We start from the raw sequence: 25,222 nt of genomic DNA, 5'->3' as shown, positions 1-25,222 counted from the left end.
GAGACAAGTCCTGTTTTGCCTATGATCGCCCCTCACCCCCGATTCTGTGCTCCTTACTATGATTTCTGTACTTCATCTTCTCATCAAGCATAAACCAATCCGGATTGCTGCTCAGATGGAGCTGACATTTAGTTATGAATTTGACAACAGCTGTCTGCGCCCACTTGTTTTGTAGAAATTCTCGACGCTCTTTCCTTACAAGATTGTCATTGATAGAGTGCTTATGCACATTGGTAAACATATTATGTTATTCCATGTTTAGCTTAGTACATATTATGTTATTGCATGTTCAGTTTAGTCTACATGGTTTTATGAAGCTTATTAGTTGAATAGTTGTGAAAGCAGAATGTAACAATATTAACTTTCAGTCTGATGTTCTCCCAACATACTTGTCCGTAGCTGATTGGACAACAGATCGCTGCTGTGTGACTTCCAATACTTGTCCGTAGCTGATTGGACGACAGATCGCTGCTGTGTACTTTTAAAAACTAGTTGAGCGGGCAGGCTTTGTTCTTCTTGTGTTTGTGTTCTCTTGGCTTCCCGTCCCGACCGACGAGAGATGTTCTCCTTTTGTTTCACTAGAATAAAGTAGTTTTTCTGTTCACCATATATCTTCCCCGCTGGTATTTCATCACAAAACTTCGTTGAACTCCGAACCAGATGAGAAACAGGAATTAGAACCGAACATAAATCATCTCACATCGGCTATGCTTTATTTGTGTGTTACCAATTGATGAATTCAACATCTCCTCCTATCTTCTCCAGGTCACTGATCAATCTGTGCGAGCGGTCGCCGAGCATTGCCCGCAGCTGCAGTTTGTTGGTTTCATGGGTTGCCCCGTGACATCCCAAGGAGTCATCCATCTCACCGCAGTAAGTATCCTTCAGCTTTTGGATCATGATGGTTATTGACACTAAGACCTCAAGAGTTTTTAAAAGCTCAATATTGGGTAGTAAGGGGTAGTGTGACGGATGGAAGATTGATTGAGATTCGTGCAATGTCCAAAGCTGCTTTCTCGTTGGTGTATTTTTATTGAATTTCTCTGAACTCCTGCTTGACTTTGTGTTCTTGCATTCAGTACGCAGCATAATTATTGGCACCCCTGATTAAGATTTTTCTCGAACTTGTAATACCGTACTGGAGTATAAGGCGCACCCCCAAAGAAGGATGTATTTTCTTACGTTTCCCATATATAAGGCGCCGTAGACTGTAAGACGCACCTTAGATGAATGAACAAATGTTTTCCAAATATAATATATCAATATATAAAAGGTTGCCAAATATAAGGCACACCACATTATAAGGTGCTACAGTAGAGGCTGGGGTGACTGACACACTACTTCTACAGGAGGAAATGGAGTCGTTGGCTGCTGACAATAGTTGTGAGGCGTGTTGTGGCTCAATATTACTTCACATTTAAGGCACACCTAAGTATAAGGCGCAAGGTGATCTTTTCAAGGCTTTTGGGTGCGCCTTATACACAGGAAAAGACTGTGTTTTTTTTTTTCGGGGACCAAAAAAAAAAAGAAAATGAAAACAAAAATCTAACCTCTAACCCTGTCCTGGACAGCGCTTACTATAGTTCATGTTATGGAGTTTCAAGGTGCATAAAAAGGTTAAAGTGCAGTTATTCAATGAGTAAAAACTAAATTAAAAAAAAAGTAAAAAAAAAAAAACAAACCATGAGAAGTAACTATTTAACATCAAATCATGTGCACCATTATGATTCACACCCCCACTGTGTCCCCCATTTTTGTTTAAAAAAAAAAAAAAAAAAAAAAAAAATGTCGGACTGCATCTCTCTAAATCATCAATCAGTTCTCCCCTCTGCAGTCCCCTTCCATAGGGTTTCAATGGGGATGAGGTCCGGGGACTGTGATGGTCCCAGTAGGAGCTTGACTCTGTCTCTGGTGAAGCAGTCGGTCGGCATGGGAAACCAAAACCATTCTATAATATCTCATCTCATCTCATTTTCCGTACCGCTTATTCCTCATTAGGGTCGCGGGGGTTGCTGGAGCCTATCTCAGCTGTCTTCGGGCACGAGGCGGGGGACACCCTGAATTGGTTGCCAGCCAATCGCAGGGCACACAAAGACATACAACAGTCACTCTCACACTCACACCTAGGGACAATTTGGAGTGGTCAATCTGCCTGCCATGCATGTTTTTGGAATGTGGGAGGAAACCGGAGGACCTGGAGAAAACCCACGCGGGTCCGGGGAGAACATGCAAACTCCACACAGGGAGGCCGGACCGGGACGCGAACCGGCGACCTCTGCACTGTGAAGCCGGTGTGCTAACCACTCGACTACCGGGCCGCCCCATTCTATAATATATTCCACCTATTTAACTCATTCCCTGCCATATTCAGGATTTGAAAAGTGTGACATGGAGCGCCATTCACAAATTTGTTCAGGTTTTGATTTTTCTTGCAGGGGGTGCCGATAAGGCGCTGGTCAGACCTCTGGCAATGTTTTACCTTCAAACAAGGGGTTAGCATTTACCTTTTGTCCATGTTAGCACTTTTTTCAGCTTCAGCTCTATTTAAAGCGCTATATAAATCTATATGTATATATTGCGTTGTATTTTATACAGCCACCCCCATTTCAAGCTCATATATCTCCAGACGCATATAACTTAGGAATTAACAATTTCGTTCTGATGAAAGAAGAGAGGTTTTTTTACGCTAAATTGTATGTTTACGTAGTCCAAAAACTTTATATTCTGTGGGTCTTGCAAATTGAGTGAAAATGACAAAAACCTTGGCACTGGACTGGCCGTATTTTTGCACATTGTCTGGCAGTGAATGGGTTAAATAGCTGTACACACATCACAATTAAACCACGCTAGGTCTGTACAACTCCAACCACTTCAACACGAACACCGTAACCTTAATGAACTCATTGATTCCCATGCAGTGAAGGCTCTTCATCTCGAGATTAGATGGCACACGATGTTGGTACTAAAACTGCATTATAGATGACTGTGTTCATCTTTTTTTGCAAAGTAGAAGTCTAGTCGAGATAATGTTCCCGTTGCGCTAATAAACACACCCAAAAAAAAAAAGCATTCGCGAGCACTGAGTGACAGATTGGAACATTGCTAGCTTAGCAAGTAATGTACTTTATGAACTCCTTTGTCTATTTTGTTATCCACACAGATTTGTGCATTTCTTTTTGTTTTTTTTGTTTTGTTTTAGTAGTTAAAAACAATAAAGCATGGATGTTTGATTTTGCGAATAAATCTAGTGCGGCGCCGGGTCATGCATTTTTTTCCATGTTGTAAATTATACTTTTTGTGTGTTTTATCTCCAACTTCATTTTGAAGATATGTGTTCACACTTTTAAATCTCATGAAAGCCTAATGAGATGAATCCCAATAATATGCCACTTGTCTAACCGCACCCCGCTGTTTGTGTATTAGCATGCTAATGAGTCGGGGCTCTGTGGTTAAAGATGCTTGGCGCCATATAAACATGAGACGCATGAATCTTGAGATGCCATTCAGTATGCCGCTCTTCTCACTTTTTGTCATAACATCCATCTCGAATGCATGGTTGCTTTTAGGCACCGGCGTGTATTGTATATCCACCATTGTGCTCTTGTAGCACAATTCGATTTATTTCTGATGCTGAGGGGAACGTCCCCCCCATGTGGGGCTCACACGGCCATTTGCTCTCAAATGCAATTACTGTTGTGTTAATAGGACCGAGACAGCCGATACCTCCTTACATTATTAGATTAAACAGCAGATTAATTTGCATTTATGGTTTTGGCCCCCCCTATCATCTCAGCGGCCTCTCCTGACCTTGGCCGTGGTGTTGTAGACAGACTGTAATGAAGCCAGCCAATCATAACAGCATCGGCATACACTGAGGTGCACGTGTATACGCACAGCCTGCTTTACTTCATTATTATTTATTACCGTGTTAACCCACGGGGAGTTTTAGCGATGCATAGTCCTGATTTCTTCTTCTTCTTCCTTTTTTTTTGGGGGGGGGGGGTACTACTTGCTGATTAGTTATCGATTATTTATTTCAATTACACACTCAACATTTGAGATGTGATGAGAGTTTTATTTTATCACAATTCATTGACATCAAACCATCCCAACGGGTGCTACAGAGGCTGAAATTGCCTGCCATTTATATCAAGTGACAATTTAATCAAAACCAAGTTAGTTGCACATCCCCACCAAAACAAACTGTTCCCAAAAACTTGAACAACCATTGGGTCTCGTCCATCCACAAATATGCAACATGTCGAAATCCTGAATGACTTATGGCAAGATCTCACTCCCAAGACCCCATAAACCGAAAAGACATACCCATGAATAAAGTGTCGGTGGAGTAAATCCCCCCCCCCCCCCTAAATTTCCTTGCCAACTGTAAAGGAACAATGTCAGACCCAGTCAACCAAAATAGACACAGCATAGATTAGAACTCTACATCAATTCTTTCTGGAAGACGTGCACTCGAATGAACCTGGTCACTGAAGTGGGATAAAGGTACTATCGGACACAAAGTGAGGAAGTTGTAATGTGAATTGCAGTGTCCAGTGGGCAGCCATTGACATGACTGCACCAAGTCATTAGAAAGCTCTGGCCTTCCAAACCCTCACCAACACTCTAAATCGGGTTGCCGTGAAGGATGAATACTGGAAAGCAATTAAACACTATTTGGCAGTGGCGGACCGCCAAAGACTGAAAAGCCTTCTCTGCTAGCCTTAAAAAATCTAAATCACGGACTGATGTTAATTATATTTTGTCCATGAATTCATATTAAATAATTCCAAATTGTCTTTCAACTTCCTTTCATTACGTTTCCCCTGTTGCACTGCTTCCAGATATGTGTTTTCGCATTTTAGCAGTTAAACAATCACATTTCAGCCATAATTTGTTACCAGCGTTAGAAATTTACGTGGACGCCTCCACAATCAGTTCTGTGGGCCCTGTCACATCAAACGTGTCAGATTTCGAGTTAGCAACCCAATTGGGTTACCAATGCCTTTTTGACGGCGCTTGGCAAGGTCAGAGTTTTCGTTAACTATGATTGGCTAGTAACTAGCCAATCGTAGTTTGCGAAATCTGCTTTGTTCACAACCCACTAGTGACAAGTGCATACTGACCAGAGCTAGCGTACTGCATCTGTCGCGAGCTGCATAAGCAAATATAATGTGTTAATTTAATAGCAGATTTGTTAACCCACAATGGCTGAATGAGAAGAAGAAATTGATTTGGTTGGAGATTTACTGTTAATGCCATTTTCAAGAAAAAATAGACATCATTAAGAAAGGTCGGTCAGTTATTACCTGGCTAGTGGACTTGTACGAAATCACACCACACCTTTTTTCAGTCTGGATTGATTCAGACATAGCACTACTGAAGATTAAATCCACGACCCACCACTGCTATTCGGAATCCCAAAGGGTGTGTCAAGTGTGAATGGTGTGGAACCAACACACCAAAAGAAATTCCCATAGTTGCTACGAATCACTTCCTGGTTCTTATTTTGAATGAATGACCTTCGAGGAATGTGAAAATCCCTACCCATGTTACAAATCTTACTTCTCTTACATTTTTTTCCATTGCTTTCTGCTCATTTGCTCTTTTGACTTCTTCCCTAAGGCTCGATAGCATCTCCTTGAGTGGGTGATTCCTCCTCGTTTATTCCCACTTGGCCCCGCCCCTTTGTCGTTGGGAAATAGTATTTCTTGCATTTTCAATCGTTGCATATCTGATGACTCCGTGGACTCTTCATGCCGGTCCAAGGCTGCATCTTTTTTTTTATCCTCTCGTTCAATTATTATTCTCCCTCTCCCTTATTTGCCTTCGCAATTGCATGCTGTCTCTTTGATAAGCTACCTATTCCTCCTTACTTGCTGCTCAGTTAGCAGAGAAACGAACTAGACACTCTCCATTATTTTGATGAAGTTCTCTTTTATGGCACTCTCATTTCAGATTGATATTCTCTCCATTTCTTCTTTCTTCTTTTAAGCCGGTTTCCCCCGAAATGAGTTTATGAGGAAATCAATTGGAAACGGCATTTTCCTAATCACACGATCTGATTCTTGAAATGGGCCTCCCACGGCGCCAATGCAGATGATGTGGCCCTTTAATGGTTTTGTGGTGTTCAATTTCATGCGGGCTCTGCGGCCCTCCTCTGTGATGTGCAACAAAACTCAATATTAGTCGCACAGCTCTGCATGCTAAGATGTTGTCTTGTTGGTGACAACAACAAGACTTTATCTTTATCTCTTTTTTACACCACCGACAGGCAGAAAAGTTAAACATGCAATTTTGTTCAAAAAATGATTCCTGGGAGCAAAAACAATCTCTGGGCTTTTTCTACCAAGGCTAGGCTATTTTTTTAATTTAGCACTGTAACACCAATACAGTGATACCTCGGTTTACGAACGTTAAATTTATGAACATTTTATCTTGGCATACAAACTATTTTTCAGGATACACACGGAGCTGCCACAATGAGTGATGTGTCGTTCGCGAACGAACCCGTTCTCCTAAAAGAAAATGGCAACCGGCTTGTTTTGGTCCTCTATTCCCCGCCCCCAGTCAGAGACAGGCAGACGACAGAGAGAGAGAGACAAAATGGATAGGAAACTGTGAAATTTGGACTCGTTTCAACTTTGACGGTTCAAAGGCAAAGTGCAGACTGCAAGATGAAAAGGTTTCTTCAGCCGTCATCTGTACTTTGCACCATCTGTACACTGCTATGACAGGTGGACTTGTACGAAATCACACCACACTCTTTTTCAGTCTGGATTGATTCACCTAGCAAACATAGCAGTGTCCGGCGCCGCTATGTCTGGACATTAGGGATATATATATATAGGGCCGATACTACCAGTAAGACTTTAGTTCGCTTCAGAAGCATCTTGGATAAGAAGCGAAACGTCCAACACCTTCAAAAAAAAGTACAGATGACGGCTGAAGAAACCTTTTCATCGATGGACCACTCCTGTACGACTGAGAGCTTACACAGACGTGTAGACAGCAAGGTTAAAATTCCCATCAATCAGGCTCCACAAATAACCCGCAATAGCCATCAGTTCAATTTGAAATGAAAAGACAAGCAAGGGAACCAGCTATTAATGATGTTTGTAGTGTGTCTGCTTGCATCTGTTGCTGTCGCAATATCACAACTTCCAAGATGTACAACCCAGATCTCCTTGAGACACTTTATGCCAAAAGCTATCCATTCCATCAATCCATCAATGACCATCATAAAGGTAAATAAAACGACTTTATTTAAAAAAAAAAAAAGAGTTTATTTCTGTAATTATAATACCATAGCACATTTATTTTACATAAAATAAGGTATATTTTTGTGCAGTTTTAAGGCTTAGAAAATTAGAAAGTAGAAAAGTATGTTTTATGGGGACCTGGGAACGGATTATTCTCATTTAAATGGTTTCCTATGGGAAATTAATTTTTGGGATACACACTTTTCGCCTTACACGCTGTCTGGGAACCAATTAAGTTTGTAAGCCAAGGTATCACTGTATATCGATAATGAATCCAATTTTAAATATTTGCCTGGTATTTTCAGCCTGTACTGTCAAATATTAAAGGAAGTTAATCCTTTCGCTAACAGCTAATGATTTTCAATGGACGATAGAACGCTCTTTTGTACATTGTGATTGAATACACGGGATTACCTAGTTAGCATGTTACCCCTAGGCCACATCCTCAGCGTTGGATTTAGGCTCGAGCCGAATGTTCCACTCATGTAGCAGTTGGATTAAGCACGGGTCGATATCATGATAACGACATCAGTGATGTAATTTATCTTTATAAATATTTCATGCCCTCACTCAACGAGAATCGATAGGAGGCTCCCAATCAGGAATGAGATTGATTAGTCGTATTTGATCATATAATTGGAAATGCTCCATTATTATCAGTTCCCCTTACGAATCACGAGACAGTCAAGAATAGGGTCTTAACTCATTCAGTGACAATGTGCAAAAAATGTGTCCACTCCAGTGCCAGGGTTTTTGTCATTTTCACTCAAATTGCAGTACCCACATAATATTGAGATTTAGGACTACATAAACATTCAATGCAGCGTAAGAAACCTGAGACTCTTTTCTTTCATCAGAAAAAAAGAGTTAATTCCTAAATTATATGGGCCTGGAGTTATCTGAGCTTGAAATGGGAATGACTGTACAAAAGCCCCCCCTCGTAGGAGGAAAAAAACATTGCCAGAGGTCTGACCAGCGCTTTATCGGCACCCTACCCGCTAAAAAACAAAAACAAAACCCGAACAAATTTGGGAATGGCATTCCACGTCATGCTTTTTAATTCCCGAATATCATCGAATATCAATAATTCCCGGGAATGGCAGTGAATGAGTTAAACTGAAACATAACTAAATATGTATTGTATTGTATTCCAGCATATAAACCACCATGTAGAACACAGGCCCTTTTCTGATTTTAAAATTCTATTAGAATACCTTTTGTAAGTCCCAAACAAAAATTAGCTTATCTGGCGAAAAGCTGCTTTATAATGTGATTAAAAAGTACTTTTACAGTGATTCGAGGTATTGTTTTGACTTTATTGGATTGGATTGGATATGCCTTTATTAGTCTCACAGTGGAGAAATTCACAACTCCCGTTTTTAATTTCGACCAATTAAAACATTGTAAAATTTTAATTGGTACACCATCACCAACAATGTTCATCAACACCTTACATTAGTAGAGAAAAGTTCCACTGAACCGAACACAACCAACTTTGTCAATGCTAATAGAGTCGATGGAAAACAAAATTCACAAATTAGCGCCGGTTATGCTATTAGCTGGCTGCTCCTTACTCACATTCTTCTAACTGAGAAGTGTTGAAATCCCCTTTTGTTGCCATTCCAATTTTTCAGTTTTGGTGTTTTCCTATCGATCTTAGGACGTTGCCTCCCTCATGCATATGTGCTCCGCTCGTTTCGCACACAAACACAAACACTCCCACCGTGTCTCTCCATCTTCCTGTCAAACGCAGCTCTTTTCTTCTGCTAGTGATTAAGTCCAAGGTCGACTCTATTGGAGTCGATGTGAAGAGAGCCGAGCCGCGTACAGTGGCGGTGAGCGGCGTCGCTCTAAGATGGCTTCCCACAATGCCCCTCGTCATACATCAACCTATCAGTGCCACAACACAATGTCAGCCTCGTGCATTTTTGTCCCACCACCCCTTCTTGTGAGAAAGTCCTCATGTCGGGGCGAACGAGAGCCGCCCTGTGACATAACAAATGACGAGCCTGTTGAGGAATGTGTCAGAGATGAAACAACATAAATTTGGAGTCTGCAATAGCTTTGTGTCGTTTCTCTGATGTGCACGACTGGGACATTTCTGGTCTTAATTTGGGGCCTTGTAGCTCCATTCGGCCATGTTGCCGCGGTGGTTTTGTTGTTCTGAGCCACAGAAACTGGGGACCTTTGATAAATATTCCCTAAATTTGAGAGAACTGGGCCACAAGTAATACCTCATGCTCTTTATGTGTTTTTGAGCATGTCAAACTGTCGAGTGTGGGACGGGGAGTCTTATTTACTCTCAGAACCACAATTACATGCTCCATTCTTTGTGCAGTGGTCGTATCAATACACTCGGTATTGGATTTATAAGTAATAATTTGAAATAGATGTCATGTGGCCCTCGGGTCAAACAGTTCTTACTCCTCTGGGCTTCTTCCATGGAGGATTATCACAATATTTTCTTCTTTACACTGCTTGCACAAGCCAGGATTTTTCTTCTCATCTTTGTCCAGGTGACTGTTGTGTATAAATAGCACTGTCATGAGACAAGGCGACAACATAGACACAGCCATTTTTCAAGTTTTGAGGTGGTGTCAGAGCTGTTCCAGAAGGGGAACAGACTGTATTGAGGACTCTCGGACTACGTCGGTCCTATCACGTCAAGTCATGTGACGGAAAGCTCTACTTCCTTGCTAAATGTACCCCCCCCCCCATCACCTGATTCCTTAAAAGGATGGATGGGTGGCAAACCGTTTCTGTTAACTCATTCACTGCTATGAACAATTTTATTCGTGAATTGAAAATATGACGTCAAGCGGCATTCCCGAATTTCTTTGGAATTAGATTTTTTCATGCTTGGGTGCCTATAAAGCACTGGGCATGGGCTATGACAATGTTTTTTTCTATTTCAGAATGGGGCAAAATTTCCCTTTTTTCCATGTTAGCCCTTTCTTCCAGCTTCAGCTGTTGTTAAAGCACTATATAAACCAATATGTATCTACTTTGGAGAGCCGCCCTTATTTCAAGCTCGTATAACTCCAGACCCATATAATTTAGAACTTAATTTTTTCTCTGATGAAAGAAGAGAGTCTAAGGTTTCTTACGCCACATTGAATGTATATGTAGTCCTAAAACTAAATATTCTGTGGCTCCTGCAATTTGTGTAAAAATTACAAAAGCCCTGGTACTGGATTGGACACATTTTTGCACATCGTCTGGCAATGAATGAGTTAATATATGACTTCTTAGTTGCGTTTTTTTTTGCAACCGGTGAAAATACATTTTTTTTGTGTTTACCATTTGCACAGTTTCTCAAAATAAGAGAAGAATGCGGCGTAGTGAGCTTATGTTGCTACCCTCTGTCAGAAATTCATATGTTCATATTTTATGAATACATTGTTAAGCTGGAATTTTCAGAAACATAAACGGGGGCCCCTTGAGCGAGGCTTTTTCCAATTTGCATAACATATCTGGTTAAATTTTTCAGATGCCCTTCCTTGCCACAACGAGTCAGAAACACAAGCAACTTAAAAACAAATAAACTGGAGTTATTTTTGAGTTCCATCGTTGTCATCAGCATTTTTCTCTTTTGTCTGATCATCCCGGATTCACTTGTGAATGTGCATGAGCATAGGACAAAAAAAAAAGAGCCAAACAAAACACAAAACACATGGAGGAAGTCGGGGATTGAAGGAAATCAAGTGATGCCAAGCCACATTGACACACTTGAACCCATATGTCTTACATTTCTTGTTCTTAACATTTTTATACGAGCCATCCATTTTCTACTCCCTGATCCCTCTGAGGGTCATGGGGGGTTTTCATTATTTCCCATTTGAAGTTCAACTCCAAGTCTTTTGACTTCCCAATGGGTGATTTCCCATAGATCTCAGTGTTTAATTGGTTTGAAAGTCTTTCACTCTGTCAGGCACCTCCGCCTTACAGTCGCCGTCCGACAAGGGATGAGTGATGTCTGGCTTTGCCATGGTCTGCCGGCATCTAATCTCACACCCCCTCGTCACTGGTTCACTGGAAATACATTTGCCACTTGACCTGTGTCTTGCTGATAACCCCATCGGTAAACAAGCTAATGAGCTAAATACATGCACCTTTTATCCTTCGCTGTATGAAATTGTGTGTGTGCGCACGTGTGTGTACATGTGCATTTATGTATGTATGTATGTACGTATATGTGTGTGTGTGTGTGTGTGTGTGTGTGTGCGTAAGTGTGCATGTGTGCGCGTGCGTGCGTGCGTCTGTCTGTCTGTCTCTGTCTGTCTGTCTGTATGTATGTATGTATGTATGTATGTATGTATGGATGGATGGATGTATGGACATGGATGGATGGACGGACGGATGGATAGATAGATGTACGGACAGATGTGTGGATGGATGGATGTACGGACAGATGTGTGGATGGATGATGGACGGATGGATAGACAGATGAATGGATGGATGGATGGATGGACGTATGAATGGATGGTTAGATGGATGGACGCATGGATGGGTGGATAAATACCTTAGATGGACGGATGAATGGACGGATGATCCATGGATTAATAGATGGATGGGCATGGATGGATAGACAAATAAATGGATGGACATATGAATGGATAGATGGACATGGATGGATTGATGCATGGACAGATGGATGGATGGATGTATGGATGGTTGGATGGACGGATGGATGGATTAATAGATGGATGAACATGGACGGATGGATGCACCGATGGACGGACAGACGGATGGATGGATGGATGGATGATGAATGGATGGATGGATGTACGGACAGATGTGATTGCATACTTTTGCTTTTGAGGAGGCGGTGATTGAGGGGCTTTTGGAGCAAGAAAGGTTATCGAGGTTTAGAGGGGTGGGGGGCATCACCAAAAATGGTAATATAAATTTTCTCTGCTGCTGTCTGAAGGAGATTGGGGGATTTATAAATGAGTAAAGAAGAGCATGTGTGTGTGTGTGTGTGTGTGTGTGTGTGTGTGTGTGTGTGTGTGTGTGTGTGTGTGTGTGTGTGTGTGTGTGTGTGTGTGTGTGTGTGTGTGTGTGTGTGTGTGTGTGTGTGTGTGTTTGCAAGAGCAATTAAAGAAAAAAATCATTCAGCAGTCAGGCATTGTAATCCACAGATGAAGGGGCGATCAAGGCATTGTTGACCTCTAGTCAGGTTAGGCATGGGTGTTGTATCACGGCTGTTTTTTTAGCCAAGCGTGTGCCACTGTACCGTCTGGCTGCCAACCAGTGCTCTTTGTTGTGTGCCTGTGCACGTGCAAGTATACGCCGGGCCCCAGACGAACCAGCGCTATCTCCTCCTTGAGCCTTTCCTCACTACTGAGTGTGTTATCAACACGAGCACATGCGGGATTAGTGGCTGAAAGGGACAAGAAAAAAATAAATAAAGAAGTATCACGGAGGAAATAAGTGATAGACAGGAGATGGGAGCATGACAGATAAAACACTCACATGCACACACACACACACACACACACACATTCAACCATCGATGACGGGACAATAGAATTTAGTGTTGGCACTAGATTTTTGACTAGGGTACCGAATATCATACCTTTTTTGGCTATGGAGCAATATAGGGGGACACATTCAGGTGAAACATGGGCAACTCTGCTAGTTGTGAATGAGTTTAAGAGCCACATCAGAATCAGAATCAGAATACCTTTATTCGTCCCGCAATGGGGAAATTTGCAGTCCACAGCAGCAATTGAAGAGGGGTTGGGGTGGGAGTGAAAGGATAGAAAACAAGATATTCTAAGCATAACAAAATAAAAATGTCAACTGTATACTGTGCAAATGTAGATGTGCAAAAACCGTTCTATAAACAAGACTGTACATAGTGCAGAATCAAGAAATGCATTTAGATATATTGCAACAACCCATATTTACAAGTGTCCAGTTTTTTTTTTGTTTTTTTTTCCCATGTGATCATTGGGAATTGTGAAGCCTGACAGCAGTCGGTAGGAACGAGCGGCGGTACCTCTCCTTCTTGCAGCGCGGGTGTAATATCAGATGTCAGATGTGGGAGCCCTTTCGATACTGATGGTACAAATGAGTACCTCCATCCATTTTTTACTTAAGGAAAATAAAGGAGAGTAAGTTTCTTCCCAAATTTGCTGTCGGTACAAGTTAGTACCCATTTTATTCCTGATATCTAGCAACATGTAGCATTTTTCGGCTGACGACACAAGATTGCATCAGAATTACTCCAGGCGTCCAAGTGAGTGAAAATGACTGCTCGATTTCATATCGTTTGTTTGTTACTAAATTAGATTGAACTGGTTTAGCCTTTATTAGTCTCACAGTGGCGAAATTTATATTTCACAGCACCAAAGTTATGAAAAGAAGATGAAAGGAAAGGAAAAAGTCTAAAAACAAAATACAGGAGCTACTGGAAAGGCAGCCACTCTCGCGGCGCCATCTAGAAGTCAAACTAAATAACAAATAATATGGCAACACAAAGACACAGAGAATCATTCATTCTTAAGCACTTTCTGTACCCTTTGTACATGAAGCAGTTCTAGATGAAAGAGGAGAGGATCAAAGCCTCCTTTTCTCCAGTGGATCAGAGAAATATCCATGAAAAATGGTTGTCTATATTTGGATTCTGATGTATAAACTCGTCAGTTATTGCTTTATCTATAAAACTAATAGAAATGTGGGATGCTATTTTATTTACAATTAATATTATAAATATTGTAAAAAAATATATATATATATATATATATATATATATATATATATATATATATATATATATATATATATATATATATATATATATATATATATATATATATTTCTGCATTTCTTGATTCATATGCCTTTCCTTTAAAGCCAATGAAATGATTCAGCATATAAAAACTTCAAAAAAATCTAATGTTTCGTTGTACTAAGTTCATCCTGTCTACTTGATATCTAATTTAAAGCAGATTCTTTACTTACAGACAGTGTATTTTAGGTGTTCAAATACCTGACATGTTTCGGCGTATACTTCTCAAACATGTCAGTTATTTGAACACCTAAAATACACTGTCTGTAAGTCAAGAATCTGCTTTAAATTAAATGTAATGTTTGGATTATGGTATCAAAAGGGTTAAACTATATTCACAAAGTAGCTTATCGACAATATGGCACAACACTTCTGATCAATATATGCACATTTCCCGATTGTGGGACTGTTAAAGGCTTTCTGATTTTGATATTAAAGTAAACTTTGTCGTGGAGAAGTGGTGATTTCATCTTCTTTTCCTTCTGTCTGACTGAGTCTGACATGGATTGAAAAAATAAAGTGCGCCCGCTTGTATGCATGTAGTGACACGACTCCACTCATTTCACCCCTTTGGCCTCCGTCGCCCGCGTTGTGACACCGTCTGCAACACACGAGGACATCTGAGCGGAATGCGTTATGGCGGCTGGGCCACCAGCACCGTCGCCACAACAACAAGCCAAAGTTGCGTTGAATGTGAAAGGGACTGTCTGAAACTTTGCAACTTCACTCCTGTGTTTTCTGTGCATCAGATTTTCAGCAAAGTTAACTTTTCTGCTTGTCAATGTGCATTTTTTTATGTTACCATATTTTCCGGTGTATAAGACGCTCCCAAAAGCCTTGATTTTCTTCAAAAGATGACCTTGAGCCTTATACGCAGGTGTGCCTTATATGTGAATTAATATTGAGCCACAACAGGTTTCGCAATGACTGTCAGCAGCCACGACTTCATTTCCACCTGTAGAAGAAGCCATGTGTAACTCAAACTCTACTTATAATGTGGTGTGCCTGATACGGGTGACCCAAAGAGAAGCATACCCATGCAAGAGAAGCATACCCATGAAAATTTAAATTGTGGCTTTGATTAAAAATCTATTTCAAATTACAACCACACCTTATTCAGTTTATGGAAAACATTTCACCAGTGCTTCAGCTATTTCTGCCAATTTTTAGTCAATTTATGGCTTTCCCAAGATGTGTTCCAAATGTCCACATTTTTTGTTGCAAGCAAACCTGTACTCGTCTGACAAAGTTGCCAATCACAGTTACACAGTTACCTCTTTCGTGAGGGTGACCCAAAAAGTGACCCAAAAAGATGCGTCCTACTGAGTCTCTCACTGCAGCAAGGTTTGATTGTACAATGGCTTGTCTTACGAACTTAATTGGTTCCCAGACAGAGTGTGTAAGGCGAAAAGTGTGTATCCCACAAAATAATTTTCCATCGGAATCCATTAAAATGAGAATAATCCGTTCCCAGGTCCCCATAAAACATATTTTTTTTACTTTCTAATTTTCTAAGCCTTAAAACTACACAAAATATACCTTATTTTCGGTATAATAAATGTGCTATGGTATTATAAGTAAAGAAATAAACTGTACTGTGTAACAAAGTCGTTTTAGTTACCTTTGTGATGGTCGTTGATGGCTTGATGGAATGCAGTGGCCGGTTTCCTCAGCATTAAACACTTGATGAGGAACGTAGCCTTCTTCTTTCACCGTCTTGAGGAATGATCCCTTGTAGGTTCTTTCTCTGTGATAATTTTATCTAGTTCCTCATCAATTCTGTTCAGTTTAGCTGGGTTGATAGCTTTTTGCATCAAGTGTACAGATGGCTTGTGCAGGTTGTTTGTGGAGCCTGATTGATGGGATATTTTAACCCTGCAGTCTACACTCTTTCTTTGAACTATCACAGTTGAAACTCTCTCACTGTCATCTGCCTGTCTCTTTAATGTTTAAACCACCTCCCCTCACTGCCTCGTTCTTGACCAATCACGTGGCTTTAACCGAAGACTGGGGGTGCTGTATAGAGGAGAAAAACAGTTGGCTGCCATTTTGTTGTTAAAACGGGTTCATTCGCGAACGACACATCACTAATTGAGGCAGCCCCGTGTGTATCCTGAAAAAAGTTTGTATGCCAAGGTAAAACGTTCATAAATTTAACGTTCTCGTAAACCTATACGTTCGTAAGCCAAGGGGTTTGTCAACCGAGGTATCACTGTATTTAGGATTAATATTATTATTTAGTTGAATAGACTTTGGCTGGGTCGACATTCATTTATTTTAATGTGGCTTTCAACATCTGACGACGACTATTTCAGTCCGATAAATTTGGTCGATCATGACAAATCGGCAAAAGAAGCTGACACTCTTCTTTTTCAATGAATGCCTCCCTCTGCCCCATTTAACTCACCCTTAAAATGAGCCAGCGCGCCGACTTAGCAGCCCATGCCAAAAACAATGCTCACAACTGCAGTTTGACGGACAGCACCTGTCTTGAAGTCATGTAGCTTTGTGGTTTTCACATCATATCCTCCACATGAGGTCCAACAGACCTGAACTTCCGCCTTGGCATCGCATGACGCTTGAGGTTGTGTCAATAAATGGAGTAATAACGCAGGAGTTGTAAGTGAGCGTGGACTTTTTGGCCCTTTAACACGCGCTTTAATGCAATAAAGTGTCAAATCACCCGCCTTTAATATTGAACCTCCCAGCGCTTATAGGCCAGGGAGAGTGTACTTTTTTAAAAGCGTGTGTTATTTTTCTTTAATTTCAAACGCCGCGCTACGTTTGACCTCAGACTTTCGTTCTTCCTGGCTGAGAGAGGCTCTAATTGAAGCCAAGCCAGGAGGCGAACCACCCGTCGTCATCTGGGCCGTATTAAATAAGAGTCATTTCATCAAGAAATGTGCTCCTACCCGCACCGTCTCACGTATGACACATTTTCTCATATCCCTTGGTGTGTGTGTGTGTGTGTGTGTGTGTGTGTGTGTGTGTGTGTGTGTGTGTGTGTGTGTGTGTGTGTGTGTGTGTGTGTGTGTGTAAATTAATTGTGTGTTTTGACTTGGAAATAATAGAGAATGTGTCTGTGTAATTTATAGCCAATTTACCACAAAAAAATTAAACACTCCTTTTGCACACATTGGACCTTGCATAATAAGCCCCGCCCCTCCCCTTCCATCTAGATTGAATATAAAAAACATGCCTTAAAGATATATGAGTATTCATTATTAACTCATTCACTGCCATTCACGAATGTATTCGGGAATTGAAAATATGACGTAGAGTGCCATTCCCGAATGTGTTCGTTTTTTTTCATGCTTGGGTGCCAATAAAGTACTGGCCATGACCTCTGGCAATGTTTTTTTTCTTTTCCACAAGGGACCAGCATTACCCCTTTTTCCTTGTGAGTGCCTTGTTCCACCTTCAGCTGTTGTTAAAGTGCTATATAACCCGTTATGTATGTATTACGTTGTATTTTTGACAGTTGCCCCCATTTCAAGCTCATATAACTCCAGACCCATACTATTTAGGAATTTACTCTTTTTTCTGATGAAAGAAGAGAGTCTAAGGTTTCCTATGCTGTCTTGAAGGTTTATATCGTCCTAAAACTAAATGTTCTGTGGGTCCTGCCATTTGAGTGAAAATTACAAAAACCCTGACACTGGAGTGGACACATTTTTGCACATATCTGGCAGTGAATGAGTTAATTTACAGATTGGAGATTAAATTATTTTTGGGAGAAAATGGTTGATTCACTGTGAGTTCACAGTGTGCGATTGTGTTTTGAGAACTTGCATTGTGTTTGTGCATTTGAGCGTGTGTTTCCACGCGGAAGTTGGAATATTCATAAAAATCAATGCGCGCATTAATTTCAGCGCCAGGCTGCGTTATATTCATGGCTGGGGACGGCAAGCCGGCCTCCGAGCAGCTGGATTTTGCAGGTTTGGTTGTTTTTTACGAACGGCATGAATAATGAGTCAGGTGGAGCTGCCAACTGAGGTGAGACGTGACAAAGTCTGCGTGGTAACAGGCGGCGGGGAAGAAAAATCTTCTGAACCCACGGCAACACCCCTGCTCATGTTGGTTTTTTTTTCAAGTTGATTTTTCTTTCTACCTAAATCACCAGCTTTGTTTTCCTTTACCGCCATCCGTAGCGTTTCTGTTTATTTTTCTTCCTCCACACATACATTCCTCTGACACACGTCGACACGAAATGAACTATTTCACCAATGGAAGTGATTAAGTACGATTGGAGCCGTGAAAACGTTTCGAGTCAAATTAATGTAATCTGTCAACTATGGGAAAACAAACGTCCCCTTTGAGTCCTGTCTACTGAATGTGGGTCTGACTAATTCCCGAAACCTTATGCTTTTTTTTCATACCGCTTACATAGATGGATTAAAAAGTTCCAGTTTTCGCTGCTTCCTCCCTTTCTCCAACACATCGATTTTCCATTTTCGCCCACCTAGCTACAGGACGGGCCAATCGAATTTGACTGCGGTTGGCCCCATTTCCCATTGGTTAGCCACATCAATGAAATACACTCCATTGGCTGTGGTAGAAAGCTCAGTTTAGCCGACATAAGCAGTTTTAAGGATTTCTTTCAGGTTTTAATCACGTTAATAAATGTGTGTGTGTGAGGGTGTGTAATAGTCACATTGTAAATCTGATTGGATATAAATAACACACACACACACAAACATGTTTTCATGTTTTCTGGGGACCATTTTTCGGATCATCACTTGCAAGGGACACACATACGCATGGTTTATTGCGCATGAATAATTCAGTTATTCGATTCATTATTGGCCACGGGGCACGTGAAACTCTTTTTTTACTATATATATATATATATATATATATTTTTTTTTTATGAGGAGAACATTTGCGCGTATTTGTGCTTGGCCGCATTCAGGAACGTGTTTTAAAAAGCTGGTCTTCCATCAAATACCAGCCGCTCAATCACTTGACCTTCTTATTCCTCACCTATTTCTCCACGCACGCGCACAAATACACTCGGGCACGCGCACACGCCCGTTAGCTGTTTGTTTACCTCGTAGCCCCTCAGCATATCCATACAGGCGGATCCATATTATCACAACACTACACATTCTGTTTCATGTTTATTTCATGCCGAAGAAAGACCTTTTCAAACGAGCCGTGCCATGCAATGTTATCTCCCGGTTGGAGTGTAAAAGATTTTCATAACGCTTTTACGACAGTTAGCCGCCTCAGCTTGGCTGGGAAAGACCCTTTCACACAATGAGCTTCTGCCCCCGCATACATTCTTTTAAAGCCGCTGCTTTATATGTCAAACCTATAGTAGTGCGCAGTGATCTTAACGGCCAAGGTGAGGTTGTTTTCTTTTTAGCCTCTGCTGTGACATTTGGCAACCTGGAATATCACTGTCCTATATTACCTTCTACACACGCACGCACACACGCACGGAACGTAAAAATATAATAATCCAAAAGATGGCGTTAGAGATTAAAAAGCATGTGTATTCAAGTAAATTGAAAATACACACAAAAAACAGCTTTGGTGCATTTGTGAGGACCTCTCTGAAAATAATGTTTTGTTCGGGTTTTGGTTTTTCTTGCGGTGTGTGTGTGTGTGTGTGTGGAATTGCGCGCCCCGTCCCTCACACTAAATCCACTAGTAGCGCAGGTTTCAGCTTCCACCACATAAGTCCACTGGCGATAGGATAAAGTGACGGGGGCAGGTCATGGATGTGACTGGAAGCTTCTAGCTTGAATCCTACACAGCGGCGGTACAGGATTGATGGTCGTTGCGAAGATGGGATGGAGCAACATTATCCTTCGGCAGCATCCTGTGCGTCTGAGCAGCCCTATTCAGGGTCCGCACTGCTCACCCCTTATAGGGGAAGGGTCTAGAAAAGGTGACCTAAACATTGCTTGTTCCACCACACCTGGGTGGCCCACCGCAGCCACCAAGGCATCCCCCCTCTGCGGTCGAAAACGAAATATAATCAAACCCATGACTATGAACCTGGCTTCCTGGAATGTTCGCACCCTCCTCGATGCTCGAGACGGGATGGAGAGACCTCGAAGACGAACTGCCCTCATCGCACATGAGCTAAGGAGGTACAACATCGATATTGGCGCACTCAGTGAGACTCGGTTCTCAGGCGAGGATTCACTCACAGAAGTTGGTGAAGGTTACACCTTCTTCTGGAAGGGTCTCCCAGAGAATGAGCGAAGACTCCATGGAGTTGGCTTTGCTGTGAAAAGCAGCTTACTCAGTAACATCCCCGAGTCCCCCCAAGGCATCAGTGAACGGCTTATGACCTGGCGTATTCCCCTGGTAAAAGGTCGCTTCGCAACTTTAATCAGCGCCTATGCTCCCACCTTGGATGCTGACGATAACACCAAAGATGCCTTCTACGAGTCCCTGGATGCTACCATATCCAAAATCCCTGCCTCTGATAAACTTGTTCTGATGGGTGACTTCAATGCCCGAGTAGGTACTGATGCCAGGCTCTGGAAACAAGTAATCGGAAGGCACGGGACGGGGAAAATAAACAGCAATGGCCTCCGACTCCTCACTCTGTGCTCTGAGCATCAGTTGATTGTAACTAACACCATCTTTCAGCTGAAAAAGAAATACATCACATCATGGATGCACCCCAGGTCCAAACATTGGCACTTACTGGACTACATCATCACAAGGCAACGAGACCAAAATGATGTCTGCATCACGCGGGCCATGCGTGGGGCTGAATGCTGGACTGATCATCGACTGATCAAGTCCAGGCTCAAGCTGAGAATTCGACCTCCTCATAAGAAACAGCAGCCCCAAAGGCGTCTTAACACCAGGGCCCTGGAGTCCCCAGAATGTGCAGCCAGCTACCGCCACAAGCTGGCAGAGGGACTTGCCAGCCTGGACAACGACACCAGTAACGGTGACCTTGATGTTGAAAGCAGGTGGAAAAAATTGAGGACAACAATTCATCAAGCTGCCTCTGAGACCATCGGCTTCACTCAGAAACGTCATCAAGACTGGTTCGATAACAGCTCAGCTGCCATACAGGAGCTTCTGGAAGCCAAGCGCAAAGCCCATACCACACTTCTCTCCAACCCTCATTCTCCACTTCTCCTCTCTCACTACAAGGCCATCCGTGGTGAAACACAGAAACAGCTGAGGATGATGGAGAACAAGTGGTGGCTCAGCAAGGCCCAAGAAATCCAGAGGCATGCAGACAACAACAACACACACGCCTTCTATGATGCTGTAAAATCCCTGCACGGCCCACGAAGACAACACATTGTCCCAGTTAAATCTGCAGACGGTTCTGTACTACTGAAGGACAAACAGCTAATACTTGAGCGCTGGGCAGAGCACTTTGACTCCCTGCTCAACCAAGTAAACCCTTCAGACACATCTGTCCTTGACTCCCTCCCAGAGCTTCCAACAGTTCCCTCCCTTGATGAACCTCCTCAGTTCACAGAGGTCCTCTCTGCAATCCGGAGCCTTAAAAACAACAAAAGCCCTGGCCCTGATGGACTTCCAGCTGAGGTCTTCAAGAGCGGCGGTTATCTCCTGACACGGAAGCTTTACCACCTCATCTGCAACATCTGGCAAAACGGGACACTTCCTCAGGAATGGAAAGACAGCAACATTGTCACCATTTACAAAAGGAAGGGGGACAAGTCAGTCTGTGGCAACAGCCGTGGCATCTCCCTACTTTCTGTTGCTGGCAAGATTCTTGCAAAAGTAATGCTGTTCCGTCTTACATCGCACATTACCGAAGACATCCTCCCAGAGACACAATGCGGTTTCAGGAAGGATCGAAGCACTCTGGACATGATCTTCGCTGCGCGCCAAGTTCAGGAGAAATGCAAGGAACAAAATAAGGACCTCTATATCACCTGTGTTTCATTTGTCCATGTTAGTGCTTTGTTACAGCTTTAGTTGTTGTTAAAGCGCCACAGAAATAAATACAGTAAAGTCTCGTTATATCGATATTCTCGGGAGTCGGAAAAAATATATCGATATAACCGGACTATCGATATATCCGATCCTGCGGCATGTAAATTTTCTCCTTGCGTTCATAGAAATAGTATCGTAATAAGCAGTACTATCGATATAACCGATAACGATATAACGGGATTTTACTGTATGTATGTATTGTATTGTATTTTGGACAACCGTCCCCATTTCAATCCCAGATAACTCAAAACCCGTGTAATTTAGGAATCGTTTCTCTTTTTTTCTGATGAAAGAAGAGAGAGCGGTTTCTTACGCTCTATTGAATATTTATGTCAATTTGAATTATAATACATTTAATTTATAAGCGCCTTTCAAAACTCTCAAGGACACTTTACAGTCACAGTTTTTCTGCGGGTGAGCAGTTTTGAGAGATGCATATGTAGAACCGCTAGAAGCCTCTAGACCCGGGGTCGGGAACCTTTTTGACTAAGAGAGCTATAAAAGTAATATATTTAGAAATGTTTTTCAGTGAGCCACACACACGCAAGCGCGCCACACACGCACGCGCGGCCACTTTTTAACATAATGTCAGAATGTATAATTTTAAATAACTGTGATAGTACTCACCGTTAACATGATTGGTTTTCCGTTCCTCATGATTGGTAAAAATCCAGCCAAACCTTCGGAATGAAAGTCAACTTGCCATAGGTGAAGTTACTGCTGGCTAGCCTGGACACGGCTAGTTAGCTTCCACAGTTGCTATCTGCAATATACTTCTCGCTGAAGTATATTGATGCTAATGTGAACATGGGGTTTGTTAAAATGTCTAAAATGTCACTGACATTCGACTGTTTCATCGACGGTATTGTTTTATTGCAAATTAGAATCAGAACCTTTTCTGTTCACAAAGTGTTCTCATTTTTTTTTTTTTTTACTCGTCGGGCTCATTTAAAGGGGCGCTTACCTGTTTCAACATGTATATCATCCAATCAAAATTGTGCTTTCCGCCAACCTAGGTCAGTGTCATCCAATGAAAATTGCGCTTTCCGCCAACTGCAGCCCCAACAGGAAATAAACAGCAAAAAAGCGATAATATATATTTAGTTTTATCGGTGAGCCATATACAAAACATCAACATCAAAAGCCATATACAATCAGCAAAATAAAAAAATAGAATAAAAAACGTGTGAGGACCGACTAAAAAGTTCTCACTAGTCAAAAATGTCCTCACTACATATCGTATAAAATCATGGTGGACCCCACAAAAATAGCCATACAAAAACACACACGCGCATTCAGTTAAAAATGCTTCATTCATTTTCAGAAGCAGGACTATTTTTTGGGGGGGAGGGCAGGCATGGTGTGTGTTGCGAAGCCAAGGTTTTTGACTAATCCTGAGACCTCTTTGGGCAAATTCAGACAGCAAAGAGGGATTATTGAAAATGGAACAGATGAAAGGAATGTCTATGGTTGGCTCATAAATCCTCACAGCAGTTGTGGAGGCACATAATGGAATATTAAACATTTGGTGCATGTTCTTTTTAATTGGTGTATGTGAATCACATCCAAAATAATATTGGAGGGGGGGTGGCAAATTTTAAAAAGGCTGATTTTTTTGTTTTTTTCTGTTTTTTAACTCATTCACTGCCATTCCTGAATTTATTCGAGAATTGAAAGGCATGACGTGGAGCCCCATTCCCGAATTCGTTCGGGTTTTGTTTTTTTCTTGCAGGCGGGTGCGTTTCAAGCTCTGGTCAGACATCTAACAATGTTTTTCTCTCCCACAAGGGGGCAGCATTTACTTTTTGTACAAATTCCCCTATTTCATGCTCAGATAAGTCCAGACCCATATAATTTAGGAATGAACTATTTTTTTCTGATGAAAGAAGAAAGTCTAAGGTTTCTTACACTGCATTGAATGTTTATGTAGTCCTAAAAGTCAATATTCTGTGGGGACTGCAATTTGAGTAAACATGACAAAAACCCTGGCACTGAAGTAGACACATATTTGCACATCATCTGCCAGTGAGTTAACTATTTATGCCGAGTCTATTCATATAAACACAGATAAATTAATTTTGTAAAAATCTAAATACAATCAAAATAGAGTATTAAATAAGTTCAACAGAGTATATATTTAACACTAATTTAATTATATATAATTAACAATATTTAATGTGGCAAGAAACAACATTAATACATTTGAAAATAAGTTTATCTGTGTTCATATAAACACGCTTGGGTTATATCAGTTTCTCGACAATAGTTGAATCTCCGTTCCAGTTTTTTTGTGAGTCATCATTTTATTTATCGCATCATACGATTGGCTCGCAATCAGTTCAGGGTGTCCCTCTCCTACGGCCCGAAGACAGCTGGGACGCACTAAGCTGTCAAAGTTAACATTTTGTCTTTGATAGTTTGGAAAGGGGCTTATAAATTCAATGTATTGTTATTATTATGATTTAACTTTATGACACACTTTAACTTTGACTTTTTAAATAAAGAAAACCAGTACTATATTGTATAAAAACACAATAAAACATAAATACAAGAGAAAATACCTTAGATTGATTTTTATGGAGGTCAAATTGTATCACAATATGAGTGTTAACCTTGTGGGGACCGTTTAGTTAGTTGTTTGCCTGATGCAACAAATAACTGACATAATAATAATAATAATAATAATAATAATAATAATAATAATAATAATAATAATAATAATAATAATAATGATAACAATGACAATAATACTACTACTACTACTACTACTACTACTACTAATAGTAATAATAATAATAATAATAATAATAATAATAATAATAATAATAATAATAATGCATGTCATTTATAAGTACTTTTCAAAGCTCTCAAGGACACTTTACAATCACAAAAGAAGGACATAAACATTGCCACTTTGCAGTTTACTATACCCTTTCCATGTTTTCAGCTGCGTAACCTGACTGTGTTGGACTTGCGGCACATTTCGGAACTCAACAATGAGACGGTGATGGAGGTGGTGAGGAAGTGCCGTAACCTCAGCTCCCTCAACCTCTGCCTCAACTGGAGCATCAATGACAGGTAGGCCAGCCTGTTTTTTTTCTCCAGTGACTCAGTGTCAGAATCAGAATCAGAATCATCTTTATTGCCAAGTATGTAGAACACACAAGGTATTTGTCTCCCGTAGAACACGCTGCACTAGTATCATCATAAGAAAAAT

General features: G+C 41.2%; 1 protein-coding gene across 1 annotated transcript in view; it reads left to right on the top strand.

The window, feature by feature from the left end:
- The window catches only part of fbxl17 (F-box and leucine rich repeat protein 17), a 268,437-nt gene that overhangs the window by 81,727 nt on the left and 161,488 nt on the right, over nt 1-25,222 (top strand). The window contains exons 7-8 of the mRNA XM_088993877.1: nt 766-873; nt 24,953-25,083. Of these exons, the coding sequence (XP_088850003.1) occupies nt 766-873; nt 24,953-25,083 (239 nt within the window). The remainder of the gene's footprint in view (nt 1-765; nt 874-24,952; nt 25,084-25,222) is intronic.

This window comes from Hippocampus bargibanti, linkage group LG04 (genome assembly GCF_051943395.1).
Source record: "Hippocampus bargibanti isolate YZ-2025 linkage group LG04, ASM5194339v1, whole genome shotgun sequence".
NCBI lineage: Eukaryota > Metazoa > Chordata > Actinopteri > Syngnathiformes > Syngnathidae > Hippocampus > Hippocampus bargibanti.
Note: the sequence above shows the minus strand (reverse complement) of the source record. Positions and strands in the feature narration are given on the sequence as shown.